At 37.7% G+C, this 15,959-nt stretch overlaps 1 protein-coding gene across 6 annotated transcripts in view; it reads left to right on the forward strand.

The window, feature by feature from the left end:
* The window catches only part of DOCK11 (dedicator of cytokinesis 11), a 189,785-nt gene that overhangs the window by 162,829 nt on the left and 10,997 nt on the right, over nt 1-15,959 (forward strand). For all 6 annotated transcript variants that reach the window (XR_007409530.1, XR_003129495.3, XM_025431298.3 and 3 more), the window contains 3 exons: nt 4,854-4,976; nt 8,983-9,096; nt 9,680-9,826. Coding sequence is in view for 4 of the 6 variants with exons in the window: in XM_025431298.3 (XP_025287083.1) it covers nt 4,854-4,976; nt 8,983-9,096; nt 9,680-9,826 (384 nt within the window). In the remaining 2 variants the exon portion in view is untranslated. The remainder of the gene's footprint in view (nt 1-4,853; nt 4,977-8,982; nt 9,097-9,679; nt 9,827-15,959) is intronic.

The raw sequence follows: 15,959 nt of genomic DNA on the forward strand, positions 1-15,959 counted from the left end.
AAAAAGTTTGTTCTTTTTCATCACTAAACAATATACCATTGTGTTGCTAATTGATGTTTTTGAACCCATTCTCCTGTTTATGAATTTTGGATTGTTTCTATTTTGGGGTTGTTTTTAATTAGGCTGCTTTAAACATTCTTATCTGTACCCTTTTGTGGACATCTGCTTTCATTTTTCTTGGATAAATACCTAAGGAGTGAAATTACTGGATTCTAAGGAAGTTGTATATTTAATTTTCTAAGAAGTTGCCAAAGAGTTTTCAGAGTGGTTGGACCACTTTATACTTCCACCAGTAATGGATGAGAATTTCAGCTGCTCCATACCCTCACCGACATCTGATGTTGCTAATCTTTTTTTGATTTTGCCATTCTGTTAGGCATGTATTGGTATCTCATTGTGTTTTTTTTTTAATTTATATTTTCCTTTTCTTTTTTTAAGCAGGCTCCATGCCCAGTGCGGAGCCCAACATGGGGCTTGAAATCATGACCCCGAGATCAAGACCTGAACTGAGGTCAAGAGTCGGATCCTTAACCGACTGAACCACCCAGGAGCCCTATTATTTATGTTTTCCTAATAACTAATGACGTTGAGCACTTTTTTGTGTGCTTCTTTGCCTTTCATATATCTTCTCTTGTAAAATGTGTGTTTAAGTCTTTTGCCTAGTTTTAGAAATGACATTGTTCATTTTTTATTGTTTTTTTTGCAGGCATTTTTTTTCTTTTTTTTTTTAATTTATTGTTAAATATTTTCTGGATATCAGTTCTTTGCCAGATATATGGGCTGCAAATTTCTCTTTGATTTGTTTATTCATTTCTTAATTGAGTCTTTTATTGAACCCAAAGTTTTTATTTTGATGAAGTCCAGTTTACCACCTTTAGTGTTTTGTTCTTTTTGTGTCTGGTCTGAGAAAATTTTGCTTAGCTCAAGATTGTAAAGGTATTGTCTTACACTTTTTTAAAAAGATTTTATTCTTAATTTTTTAAAAAGATTTTATTCTTAAGTAATCTCTACACCCAATGTGGGGTTCAAACTCATGACCCCAAGATCAAGAGTCACACACTCCTCCGACTGAGCCAGCCAGGCACACCCCTTACATTTTCTTCTATAAACTTTATCAGTTTTATATTTAGGTCTATAATGTAAAATTCATTTTTGAGCATGGAATTGGATAGAGGTCAAGGCAAGGTTCAAGACAGATTTAGATGATTCATACCATATGGGGAGAAATGAAACTCTCCTTTTGTCTGATTGAATTACTTTGGCACCTTGGTCAAATTTCAGTTCTTTATATGTGTGCAGCCTATTTCTGGACTCTGTTCTGTAGCACTGACCTAGTTGTCCATCTTGATATATTAGATCTTGATTACTCTCTAAGTCTTGAGATCAGATAGTGTGAGCCCTCCAACTTTTTTTTTCAAAGTCATTTTGGCTATTCTACATCCTTTGATTTTCCATATAAAATTGAGAATCCTCTTTTCTGATTTCCTCAAAATAGCCTGCTGAAAGTTTTTTGGAGATTTTGTTAAATTTCTATATCAGCACATGCAGAATGGCGAGCTTAACAATGTTGAATCTTTCAATGAACATTTATTTGGGTCATCGTTAATTTCTCCCAGCAGCATTTTGTGATTTTCAGGGTTGAAGCCTTTCACTGGATTTCTTATTAGATAATTGATGTTCTGCTGCCACAGTAAATAGTGTTGCTTTATTTTTCAGTTTGTTGTTGTTGATATATATCACTACAGTTGATTTTTGTATGTTGGTCTTATAATCTGCAACTTTGCTAAATACGCGTATTAGTTCTAGTAGTTTGTATATTCCTTAGGTTTTTCTATACATACAATCATGTCATCTGCACAGACAGGCAGTTTTACATTCACCAGTCTATATGCCTTTTCTCTCTTTTTGTTGCTTTCTTGCACCGGCTAGGACCTTGAGCATAATGTCAAATTCAGGTGGTGAGAGCAGACATCTTGACTCATTCTCAGACTTAGAAGAGTGTTCAGCCCATAGGTTTCTCGTAGATGCTGTTTATCAGATTGAGGAAGGTCTCTTCTAGTTCTTGTTTCCTGAGAGTTCTTTTTTAATATCATGAAGGGATGTTGAGTTTTTTTCAAATGCTTTTTCTGCATCTATTGTTGCAGGTACCATTTTTCTCTTTTATTCTGCTTTGTTCTGTATATTACAGTGATTTTTTTTTCCTGTTACAAACCAGCTTTATATTCCTGGGACTCACTATTTTGTGGGGAATTTTTGTTTATTTTCGGTTTTTTGTTTTGTTTTGTTTTGTTTGAGGGGAACTCACTAATTTGTAACAGATATTTAATTCCCCCAAAGTTCTTCCTTCCCACTGTTGATAGAAATTTTAATTTGACTATTAAATGTTAATATACATTTACTCAAGTAGCAGCATTTAATGAACATCTATCCACTGCCACTGTACTAGTGACAAAAGAAACCAATATAAATGGTTTCACTCATATGTGGAATATAAGAAATAGTGAAAGGGACCATAAGGGATGGGGGGGGCAACTGAGTGAGGAAAAATTAGAGAGGAAAACAAACCATGAGAGACTCTTAACTCTAGGAAACAAACTGAGTGTTGCTGGAGGAGAGGTGGATGGGGGGCTGGGGTAACTGGGTTATGGGCATTATGAAGGGCACATGATGGGATGAGCACTGAGTGTTATAGTATATGTTGGCAAATTTTAATTTAAAATATACCTCAATAATCATTTTAAAAAGGAAACCAATATAAATAAGATATTGTTACTACTCTTGAAGAGTCACAGCCTATTTGAAAGTCAGATACATAGGCAAGTAGAGTGATATATATCCACTCAGTGAATTCTCAGAATAGGATAAAAGGTATCTAGTGTTTTGCTAGTCTGTGCTGATTAGAAGGATCCCAGAAGAGGTGATACCTTTGCTGTCTTAGAGGGGTTAACCAAGTGAAGGAGGGTAAAGGACAGAGGGCACAGCATACAGTTAAGGCAACACTGGGGTGCTGCAGGAGAACTACTCATGGTTCATTGTTGGAAAAACAAGCACAATGCTGGGCATGATGAATAAGATTACAGAAGTGTCAGCCAGACTATTGGAAGCCTCATGAAAGAACTTGTCCTTTGCTCTATGAACAAAGGGGTAGCCAACATGAGATTTTTCAGAAGGGGAGAGGGTCATGGTCTGATTTACATTGGAATCAGAAGCCTATGGCAGAAGATAGATATTTATAAGTGCTAAGGCTGGAAGCAGGAAGATCAATTAGAAAAAAATAACGAGGTCTTAAACCTTAGCAGTGAGAGGAGAAGTGGAGAGAGAGGGTCAGATTTGAGAAATATTTAGGAAATAAAACTGGCAGAAGTTGGTGATAAGCTGATTAGAGGATGAGTGGAGAGAGTGTACATTGGTTTTCCGGAGCTGCCATAACAAAGTCTGCACATGTCTTGTCTCACAGCTCTAAGCACCTAGAAGTCTGAAATCAAGGTGTCAGTGGCACTGACACTCTGGGGGACGATCTTTTCCTCACCTCTTCTTAGCTGGTTTCTGGCACTCCTTGACTCGCTGCTTTACTCTGCCTCTGTCGTCACAGGGTGTGCTCCCTGAGTCTCTGTCTTTTCATGAGGATCCCAGCCATATTGGATTAAGGGCCTCCCCTACTCCAGTATGACTTTGCCATAACTAATTATACCCACAGTGACCATATTTCCAAAAAGTTCACATTCTGAGCTAACCGGAGGTTAGGATTTCAACGTCTCTTTTTGAGGGACACACTTCAGCCCATCCCAGGGGCTAAATCAAAGCTTCTCTTGGGTTTTCTAGCTAAGGGTTCATAGGGTGTTGCCCCTAATTGGATAGAAAACACAAGTGAAAGAACCAGTTTAGGAAGAAGTTTGAGTTCAGGATTGCCTAAATTTAGGGCACACAGGAAGAACCATTTTAGCATTTAGTTCTCTAAGTCTCGAGAACATCTCTTCAAGATAGAAACAAGCTGTTAAGATTTATGGCTAGCATCAGGAATGGGCTTCATCTTATCGTTGAGAACATGAGATGGTGGTTCATAAAATAATTTATCGCAGCTGTTAGCATTCTGGCAAGGACAGAGATCTCTATCTTGAGCTATTCTCTCACTCTCCTTAGTTTTAGGGCCAACAGTCAGGAAGGAAGCATTCTTGACCAAAATTACTTCATTTTCATAAACACCTGTATCACTAACACAACAGCTTGAAAGTTGTCAAGTCTTTTCAAGACTGTTATATTATGTATAAATATAACTTCAGTATAAAAAAGAAACAATGAACATTCCTAGGCTTAATGGGATTTACCCCATCAGACGTTCAGTCATCCTCAGTTTGGAACAAACAGTGAATCCCCTTTTAAAGATACTCCTTCTTAATGGGTGACATTTTTAAGTAAAGTTCATATCTTCATTGTGTGAGTAAAAAAATAAATAGGTACACTTCACTATTGTCAGTATTACTTTCATATTTTTAAGAAGAGTTTCAATTTCAAATATTCCAAGTATTTGATTTAGAAAATAGAGTTACACAAGCCTGCTCTTTTTTTTTTTATGATAGTCACAGAGAGAGAGAGAGAGAGAGGCAGAGACATAGGCAGAGGGAGAAGCAGGCTCCATGCACTGGGAGCCGATGTGGGATTCGATCCTGGGTCTACAGGATCGCACCCTGGGCCAAAGGCAGGCACCAAACCACTGCACCACCCAGGGATCCCCAAGCCTGCTCTTTCTGTGCACTTTCTATTTGTTCTCTGTGAACTTGAAATGGTTCAAAATTTATTTATTCAAAACTCTCAAACCATCTCTAATTCCTGATTGCATTTTGCTCTTAATGCAGGAAGTTTTGCTGGAGTTGCTAGAACAATGTGTGGATGGCTTATGGAAAGCAGAACGCTATGAAGTAATATCTGAGATTTCCAAGTTGATCATTCCAATTTATGAGAAACGTCGTGAATTTGAGGTAGGTAATTTAAATATTTGCATCATTGGCCTAAAGTGTATTTTTTAAATTAATTTATTTTATTTTATTTATTTTTTTCTAAAGTGTATTTTATTTTGGTCTTGGAAAAATAAGAACAGTCGTGTAGTTATGCCCCTATCCCTCTACCTTGTGTCCTCTGAGAATTAGAAGGTTAATTATATTATGGCATTTGTATTTTATTATAGACTATGGATACTCAGTATATTGTTTTGACACATTTGTCCAATTTGAAAGCTCATATTTTAGAAATCTTGTGAAATCCCAAAATGAGGATCCTACCTTACATTCATTTAAATTTTCCAAATGAAATTAAGGGCTAAACTCCAAAATACAAGTTTAAATTTCGATTATATAAGGGATTCTTGAAACATTTTAATCTAGCAGTCACTCCCCCACCCACCCACTGCCACTTCCCCTCAGGGCATAAAAAATTCACTGTTTTCACCAAATCTTCACTCAAAAAAGCTATTAAATTTCCATGTTGCCCTAGGAAGAGGCATAGACTTATTCTTTGCAATTTCATGGGGAGACTGAAGAGGCTGGCAGATGACAATGGCAGAGGTAATTAAGGCACTAGTAATAGTCCTACCATGACGAGTTTTTTCCAATGTAGTCTGCCAGCCAAAGCTGTTGATAAAGGGTAATTAATAAAGACCAGTACTATAATGAGCACCTGTTGCCACCCACTCTGAACAGGAATGTTTTATATTCAAGTCTCTGAGTCCATATCATAACTCCTACCCCTATTATGCTGGGAAGGGGTGATTTAGGATTCAAGCCCCCCCCCCTTTATTTAAAACATACATACATTTGATATCATCTGCAGAGTGTTCTAATCTCTGCTTCAGACTGGCTCTGATCAAACTCATTTTTTCTTCCCGGGTTCTAAGCCTTTTTCTCTTTGCCATACTTTTGGTGTATATAGGGCATGCCTAAAAAATCATAGTGGAGTTCCAGTGATTCTATTAATAAGCAGGAGTTGAACAATTAAACCTAGGTCATAGAGGTGGCAAAGAATAGCCCATGAGACAAGAAAAGAAATGGCACTGCCCCTTTTATCGAAGGATTATATCCTTAAAACCTTTGTAAAATGTCAATAGTCCCTATTTTCTTACTAACTTGAAGATCAGGCTATTAGAAACCCAGGGAGCATTTTGCTACTCAATCAACTAATAGGGAAGAAAAAATATCTTCTCTACACATGAAAGGAAGCATTTTTTTTATAGGGACACTACCCCTGTTTCCTTGTAGGCTTGTAAAGGTCTATGCAGATCCCCTGGCATTCTATATAAGGTATAGTCATTGTTTCTTTTTTTTTTTAATTTTTTATTTATTTATTTATGATAGTCACAGAGAGAGAGAGAGAGGCAGAGACACAGGCAGAGGGAGAAGCAGGCTCCATGCACCGGGAGCCCGACGTGGGATTTGATCCCGGGTCTCCAGGATCGCGCCCTGGGCCAAAGGCAGGCGCCAAACCGCTGCGCCACCCAGGGATCCCCTATAGTCATTGTTTCTAAGACACCGATGTATAATTTTTTACTCTATGGGATAGGCTGAAAAGTGTCAGAGATAGCAGCCATAAAGATAAGGAAAATTTCCCTCCAATTGAGCTCAACTGTTTCTGTGCTGCCCTTTTTTATGGAGGTGAAATTCATATAACATACAATTAACCATTTTAAAGTATACAGTTCAGGATCACTTAGTGCATTTGTGATACTCCGAACCCACCACCTCTCTCTAGTTTGAAAACATTTTCATCATCCCAGAGAAACCCTTCCTTACCCACGAAGTAATCACTCTCCACTCCACCCGTCATTCCCTGGTAACCACTAATCTGCTTTGTGTGTCTATGGATTTGCCTATTCTGGATGCGTCATAAAGAGGGATTAATAAAGATGTGACCTTTTGTGTCTGGCTTCTTTCACTTAGCATAATATTTAGAGGTTCAACCAAGTCGTAGCATGGATCAGAACTTCATTCCTTTTTATGGCTGAATGATTTTCTATTGCATGGATATGCCACAATTTGTTTATCCATTTATCCTTTGACAGACATTTGGGTTGTTTTCACCTTTTGGCTATTATGAATAGTTGCTGTTGTAGACATTTGTGTATAAGTTTTGGTGTGGCCATATGTTTTCATTTATCTTGGGTATATACCTAGCAATGGGTCATAGGATAATTCGTTAACTTTTTTTTTAAAGATTTTATTTATTGGGATCCCTGGGTGGCGCAGCGGTTTGGCGCCTGCCTTTGGCCCAGGGCGCGATCCTGGAGACCTGGGATCGAATCCCACATCGGGCTCCTGGTGCATGGAGCCTGCTTCTCCCTCTGCCTATGTCTCCGCCTCTCTCTCTCTCTCTCTCTGTGTGACTATCATAAATAAATTTAAAAAAATTAATAAAAAAATTTTATTTATTTATTCATGAGAGACACAGAGAGAAAGAGAGAGAGGCAAAGACACAGGCAGAGGGAGAAGCAGGCTCCATGCAGGGAGCCTGATATGGGACACAATCCCGGGTCTCCAGGATCACACAGTGGGCTGAAGGTGGTGCTAAACTGTTGAGCCACCTGGGCTGCCCCATTGTTTAACTTTTTAAGTAACCACCAAACTGTTTTCCCTTTTCCCTTCCCACCATTCACGTATACATTCCACATTCTCAACACATTTGTTGTTTTGGGTTTTTCATTAAAGCCGCCTTATGTGGCTGTGGATGTGAAGTGTTACCACATTGTGGCATTTGATTTGTATTTCCTTGTGACCAATGATTTTGAACATCTTTTTATGTGCTTGTTAGCCATTTGCATGTCTTCTTTGGAGAAATGTCTATTCAAGACCTTTGCCCATTTTTAAGTTGGGTCGTTGGTCTTTTTGTTCTTGAATTGTGAGAGTTCTTTATTTTTTTTAAAGAATTTATCTATCTATCTATCTATCTATTTATCTATCTATTTAGAGAGAGAGGATATATGTACAAGCGCAGGGAGAGGGAGAAGGAAAGAATCTAAAGCAGACTCCCCACTGAGCAGGGATCCCCGCCACGGGCTCAATCCCACCACCCTGAAATCATGATCTGAGCCAAAATCAAGTTGGAAACCCAACCAGCTTAGCCACCCAGGCACCCCTGAGAGTTCTTTATGTTTTCTGATAGTAAACCTTTATCAAATCTGTAATAGGCAAATATTTTCTCCATTCTATAGGTTGTCTTTTCACATTCTTAATAATGTTCTTTGTACAACGTACTCCCTTTTTGTGGCTATACAGATGAATATGTTATTTGAAAACTTCTGTAAGCTTGTATAAAAGCAGTCCTCACTGAGGCATATATGCTTATTTTTGTATCTGCCTTTTTTTTTTTTTTTTTTTGGTTTCCTCTCTTGGTGGTCCACTACATTCCTGGGGCTGCCAATTGGAAGGGTCCAGATCTCTCTAGCATCACTTTGCTGAATCACTCCACCTTGCTTCTTCATCCAAAAATGGGAGAGAGAAACCATTCCCAGCTTCTGCTCTTTCTCTGAGCTTGACTTTATCTGCATTTGTTTTTATCTCCAGAAGTTTTTGCATGAATTTTTATTTCTCATCTCTGTTACAAAGACTCAAGCAAAGCATTTGGCTTCTCTTTCAGTTGAACTAATTCAGACATATAGAAAATAGTAGTCAATAATACAGTATGTTTAAAGTAGACATTACCATTGAGATATGCATGAAATGAAGCATGATATTTAGAATTTAGAAATACACAGATACATATACAATAGAAATGATTATTTGACCATTTTCTGTTCTACCCTTAGACCTAATGTGGTTGAGGAATTTTGTCTAATTGTGATAAAGGGATAGGGGAGTGGAGAGTGGCTGACCCCAACAAGACCATTTTGAAAAGGAAATAGTGTTACTTCCCTCTGCCCACCAGCCCGCCACGCGTATATGTTTGCCATTTAGTAATTAACCAAAAGACAAAGCTGATTTGTATATTCTCCTTTTTCAGAAACTTACTCAAGTTTATAGAACTCTTCATGGAGCTTACACAAAAGTTCTAGAGGTTATGCATACAAAAAAGAGACTTTTAGGGACTTTCTTCAGAGTTGCCTTTTATGGCCAAGTAAGTATACTTCCATTCATAAAGTTGTTTTTCTTTTTAAACATTCACCTTTGAATTATCAGATTGCTATAGCAGCGGGTATTGGTTCTTGGAGTCTGCCTGGATAGAGTGCCTATCACAATAGCCAGAAGCCTCTGTAGGTGTAAAGTTCACTTTGGTTTCTGTATCTAGAACCATTAGGTCAGAGTACAGCATAGAAGATTTGAGTTTTTCCCTCAGTTTCACTTTCTGTTGAACTTCTTAAAGTATATATTTAATATGTAGCCCTGAAAGCTTTCAAATAAACAGGTAAGTATGACAGGGAATGAGAAAAACCTAGAGTGGAAATCTTCAGGCCAATGATATGTCCATATGCCTGTGAATATGAAAATTCTTACTTCTTTGAAGTTAAAAAAGGGAACTTTTTTATTTAAATAAAGCCCCCATGGCTTTCAGTATTATTTAAAATGTATTTCGTAAAAAAAAAAAAAAACTAAAATAAAATGTATTGCATACATACTATTGCTATTTTGTACATTTTCTTTAAATGCTATGCTTGCTCAGACCATTTATATACGTGATTGTGTGTTTCACTCTATAATAGTCCTTTTTTGAAGAAGAAGATGGGAAAGAGTACATCTATAAAGAACCAAAGCTCACCGGCCTCTCGGAGATTTCCCTGAGACTCGTTAAACTTTATGGTGAAAAATTTGGTACAGAGAATGTTAAAATAATTCAAGATTCTGACAAGGTAACATATGCCCTGCATTTCAAAATCATTGTTTGTGAGTTCCAAGCATGGTATGCTGCTAACTTTTCCCTTTTTAGCTGGTGGAGGAGAAGTATGGAAATGCAGCCTGTCCATATAGTGAAAGAAAGGAATGGGGGTGGGTAGTAGGGTTTGGTGTCAGAACAGGGTTTAAATCTCCATTCTTTGGTGCCATTTGCTAGCTAGGTAACCATAGAAGTTACTTAACTTTGTGCCTCATTTTTCTCACTAGTAAAATGGAGAGGATACTAGTGCCTGTACTTCATTTCCTTCTAAGATATCCTTAGTTCAGTAGTTACATGTGCAGTGAAGCAAGTTTAGGAGAGCTCCCTCATTCTCGTTCTAAAGGCTCTCCATCCCACTAGGTCCTTACAGGGCAGGAGGGAAAAGGTTCCAGTGGGGGTGGCTCTTTCCTAGAGGTGCATCATTTCCTGTAGGCAAACTAGGGAAAGGACAGTAGGAATGCCTGACCATACTGAGTCGCCATAGGTGGGCCCAGAATGAAAGCTGGTTGTTAAGGCATGAAGAACCTACACAGTATACAGGATGTGCAGGCCACAGCAATAGTTACTGAGCGACTATGAGCCAGGCAACACATCAGCTAGTCGGCAGCACTGCCAGAGTGAAAAGCTCATGGTTATGGTAAAGACACTTCCCGGTCTACCATGAAAATGATCGCTTCACCCTGTAGACTTACTTGTCTCTCTTGGAAATGGTTCTACCTTGACCATAATGCCTTAGACATTTGAAAGTGGGCAGGCTGGCAGGTTTGAAATTCCTTACTATTTGGCAAAACCTCTCTGCTTCTTTCCTATCAGTTTCACTGTTTTGTGTTGTTTTATTAAGACAACAGAATATGTTATCTCCTTGTAGCCAGATAGGCTTGTTGCCCATACAACTAATACTATAAATGGAAAGTTAATGGAAAGCCAGGCTTGCTGAACAAAATGCAGCTTTCTGCTTTATTTTGTCTCTGAAAAGCCAGCTAACCAGTGCTAGTGACAAACCACCATCAGGCAGCTGGACTCCTGACATAATTTGTATGTACAATAGTTTAGTCATTCTCCATATGCAACAGATATAATAAGCAGTTGCTACTTTTAAAGTCTTTATTTCTTAATGTGTGCAAGTAAGAGTTAAAAACACTCTTTTGCCTTGCCAAAGAACAAAATCTGCTTAAGGGCACAGACAATTTGAAGAGCAGTCTGGCAATGTTTTCCAATATTTTAAACATATGTTTCCTCGGACCCAATAATTTCATGCCTAAGGGTTTTTTTTTAAGGGGGGAGGGGCAGTGGGAGAGGGAGGGAGAGAGAGAGAGAGAGAGAGAGAGAGAGAGAATATCTTAAGCAGGCTCCATGGCCCCAGTGTGGAACCCAAACTGGGACTTGATCTGACAACCCTGAGATCATGACCTGAGCCGAGATCAAGAGTCAGATCCTTAATCTACTGAGCCACCCGGGCACCCCTAATGTTTAAGATTGTATCCTGTAGGTGTGCACTACCATAAAGATGTATAATAAAAGATGTTCATTGAGGCAAAGTTTATATGGCAACCTGGAAGCAATCTAAATGTCCGTATGGCTAAAGAAATGGTATTACCCATATAATAGACATAGTAACCTATGTGTTGAGAAAACTGACATAGATTTATAAGTGTTGATTTGAAACTATCAAGATCTATTATTGAGGGGAAAAAGGGTGAAGTGCAGGAAATCATGGATAGGATGATCACATGTGTAAAATTGATGTTCACAATAACTTGTATATGCTTAGGAAATTTCTGGAATGATACATTCACAACTGTTAACCATGCTTACCCCTGAGGAGAGGGACTAGCGGTCTTACATAGCAAGAAACTTGTTACTTTTCATGTATACTCTTGTGTACTGTTTGAACATTTTACCATATACATATTTTACTTTCATGAGGTGAAAATCAGGATTGACCTCTTTTTCATTTCTGTTCTATAATTTTTCTTAGCCTAGATAATTACCTCAACTATCTCCTGAGATCTCTTAGGAGAAATCTAGCTTTTTTCCCCTAAATACAGTTGACACACAATGTTACATTTGTTATAGGTGTACAACATAGTAATTCAACAAGTTTATACCTTATGCTCTGCTAACCACAGTGTAGCTACCACCTGTCACCATACAACGTACAACACCCACCATTACAATATCATTGACTACATTCCCTATTCTGTGCCTTTTATTCCCATGATTTATCCATTCTACAACTAGAAGCCTGTATCTCTTGCTCCTCTTCACCCATTTGCCCCTCCCCCAATCCTTCCCCTCTGGCAACCACCAGTGTATTCTCTGTAGAGAAATCTAGCTATTTACTAGGAGAGAAAAGAAGGTTGGGGTTTCTGGATATAGGCTTTTATATTCTTACACAAGAACAAATAGAATGGGTTTGGAGAAGTTAAAAGATGCTAAGAAACTTTCTATCCTCTGGCTGTCCTATATATGTGGAGAAAAAAAAGATACATGGACTGTTCCCCAAGAGGTTTTTGTTGTCTTCTTTTGTTTGTTTCAATTTTTGTTTTCTACACTAAACACAGGAAAAGGCCTGTCATAAATTGCAATGACATTGACAGTCACCAACACCCAAGTCCCAAGTTATATTTAGTTGGGAGAAAACTGAAAGAACGGGACCTGGGCATAGTCTCACATTAATGGGAAGACTGATGGAGGGAAGGGTATTTAGGGCCCACAGATGGAAGGTCCAGCAGGGACAGTTCTAAGATTTGCCTCTAGCAGTGTAGCTTCCTAAAATGGAATTTGGTTCTTCATGAAATGGCCCATAACTACCATAATTTATGTCTCTGAAAGAGAACCATTCTATTTTCCTGTGGTCCCTTTGGAGGACCAGAGGACTTATGATAGGATTAATGTCAAGAGTGCCCACTCTTACAATGTCAATCACTTCTTGTGGATGTCCAAATTGGCAAGCTTTTCTGTAGGATAACTGTGTAATATATATATCAAAATCCGTAAAACCATGTAAATCTTTTAATAGAGCAACTTTGCTTCTAGTAATTTATGCTGAGGAATAAATCAGAAAATAATGCACATAGTTTTATTTTGTTTTTATTTTTTTATTTTTTTGCACATAGTTTTAAATGCAAGCATGTTCATCAGAGCATTATTTGTAATAGCAAATAATTTTCATATGTTAAACCATCCTTGCATTCCAGGAATAAATCCTACTTGGTCATGGCATATAGTCCTTTTAATAGGCTGCTGAATTCTGTTTGCCAACATTCTGTTGAGGATTTTTGCATCAGTGTTCATAAGGGGTATTGGTCTGTAGTGTTTTTGGACTTTTTCTGGCTTTCAGAGTAATGCTGACATTGTAGAATGAGTCAGGAGTGCGTGGGCGGCTCAGTTGGTTAAGCATCTGTCTTCAGCTCAGGTCATGATCTCAGGGTCCTGGGATCACCCCCTGCTCAGTGGGGAGCCTGCTTCTCCCTCTCCTTCTGCCTGCTACTCCCCCTACTTGTGTTCTCTCTCTCCCTCTGTCAAATAAATCTTAAAAAATAATATGAGTCAGGGTGTGTTCCCTTTTCTTCAGTTTTTCAGAAGAGTTTGAGAAAGGTTGGGGTTACTTCTTACTTAAATGTTTTGTAGACTTCACCAATGAAGGCATCAAATCCAGAGCTTTTCTTCATCAGAAATATTCTTTAAAGATTGACTGGTTGATTGACTGATTTGAGAGGGAAAATGGGGAGGGACAGAGGGAGAGAATCTAAAGCAGACTGCACTGAGCACAGAGCCTGATGAGGGACTTGATCCCATGACCCTGATTCATGACCTGAGCCCAAATCAAGAGTCAGTCGCCCAACCAACTGAGCCACCCAGATGCCCTCATCAGAAAAATTTTGATTACTGATTCAATCTCCTTACTAGCTATAGATCTATTTAGATTTTAATTTTTTTTTCATGGTTTAGTCTTCATAGGCTTTGTGTTTCTAAGAATTTGTTCGTTTCATCTAGGTTATCTAATTTGTTGGCATAGTACTCTCCTATAATTCTTTTTATTTCTATAGAATTGGTAGTAATGTCCTCATTTTCATTTCTGATTTGAGTAATTTTGAGTGTTCTTTTTTCCCCTCAAGTCCGTCTATTTAGATATTTGTCAATTTCACTGATCTTTCCAATGAACCAACCTTTAATTTTATTGCTTTTCTCTATTTTTCTATTCTCTGTTTCATTTATCTCTGCTTAATCTATTTCTTTCCTTTTGCTAGCTTTGGGTTTAGTTCCTCTCTTTGTAATTACTTAAGTTATAAAATTATGTTGTTTTGAGATCTTTTCCATTTTTAAATGTGTTTTTAACTATAAATCTCTTCCCTAGCATTGCTTTTGCTGTGTCCTTTAAGTTTTGATATGTTTTGATTTCTTTTTTATTAATCTCTAAGTATTTTCTAATTTCCCTTGTGATTTTTCTTGAAACATTGATTTTTTTAAGTGTTTAATTTCCACAAATTTATGAATTTTCTGATTTTATTTCTGTTATTCCTAGCTTTATCCCATTGTGGTCAGAGAAGCTACTTTGTAGGATACTTGTCTTTTTAAATCTATTGAGACTTAATTTGTGGCCTAACATGCAGTCTATCCTGGAAAATGTCCCATGTGCACTTGAGAAAAAAGCATGTTGTTCTTTTGTTCTTGGGTAGAGTATTCTGTATATGTCTGTGGGATGTAGTTGGTTTATTGTGTTCTTCAGGTCCTCTATTTCCTTACTTACCTTCTGTCTGCCTGCAGTATCTAGTATTGAGAGTGGGGTATTCAGGTCTCTAAGTATTGTAAAACTGTTACTCCTTTGAGTTCTGTCAATTTTTGCTTTATATATTTTGATGGTCTGTTATTAGGTGTGTGGTAGATGTTTATGATTGTTTTGTCTTCTTGCTGTACTGAACCTTTTATCAATATACAATGTCCTTTTTTAGTCTCTTGTCACCTTTTATAATTTTTTTTAAGATTTTATATATTTACTCATGAGACACACACACACACACACACACACACACTGAGGCAGAGACACGGGCAAAGAGAGAGGCAGGCAGAGGGAGAAATAGGCTCCATGCAGGGAGCCCATCGTGGGACCCAACCCTGGGTCTCCAGGATCACACCCTGGACTGAAGGCGGCGCCAAACCACTGAGCCACCTGGGCTGCCCTCTTGTGACCTTTTAAAATTATAAATCTATATTTTGTTTAATAGTAGCATATTATATTTTCTATAATAGTTAAATTTGTTTCCCATTTCCTTTTGACTATAGTCTTTAACTCTGTGATTTTCATAGGGATTATATCTAACATCATAAACTTATAACACTCCAATTTGAATTTATACCTATTTAACTTCAATAACATACAGAATATCTGCTTCTTTAACAGCTCCACCCCTGTGCCTTTCAGTTGTTGATATTATAGAATTACATCTTTATACATTGTGTGTCCAAAAAAGTAAGCTAATACTTTTTTAATACATTAGTCTTTAAAAATATGTAAAAAGCAAAAAATGGAGTTACATACAATTGTTACAATAATATTAGCTATTACAATTGCCCATGTATTTATCTTTACTGGGATCTTTATTTCTTCATACAGCATCCAATTACTACCTGACATCCTTTCATTTCGAGCTGCAGGACTTCCTTTAGCATTTTATGTAGGGCAATTCTAGTGGTAACAGATACCCTCAGATTTTCTTTATCTAGGAGTGTCTCAATTTCTTCTTCACTTTTAAGGACAGTTTTGTCAGATACAGAATTCTTGGTTGACAGATTTTTTTCTTTGGCACTTTGAATATGTCCACCCACTGCCTTCTCGCCTCCAGAGTTTCTGATAAGAAATCTGAAAGTCTTATTGAGATTTCCTTATTACATATGATGAGTTGCTTATCTCTTGATTCTTTCAGAATATTCTCTTTGTCCTTGTCTTTTGACAGTTTGATTTCAGTGTGGTTCAGTATGGGTCCCTTTGACTTTCCATACTTGGAATCTGTTGATCTTTTTGGATGTTTAACGTCATGCCTTTTCTCAAATTTGGGAAGTTTTTACCCATTATTTCTTCAAATATTATCTCTGCCCCTTTCCATCTC

Source organism: Canis lupus, chromosome X (genome assembly GCF_003254725.2).
Source record: "Canis lupus dingo isolate Sandy chromosome X, ASM325472v2, whole genome shotgun sequence".
Taxonomy (NCBI): domain Eukaryota; kingdom Metazoa; phylum Chordata; class Mammalia; order Carnivora; family Canidae; genus Canis; species Canis lupus.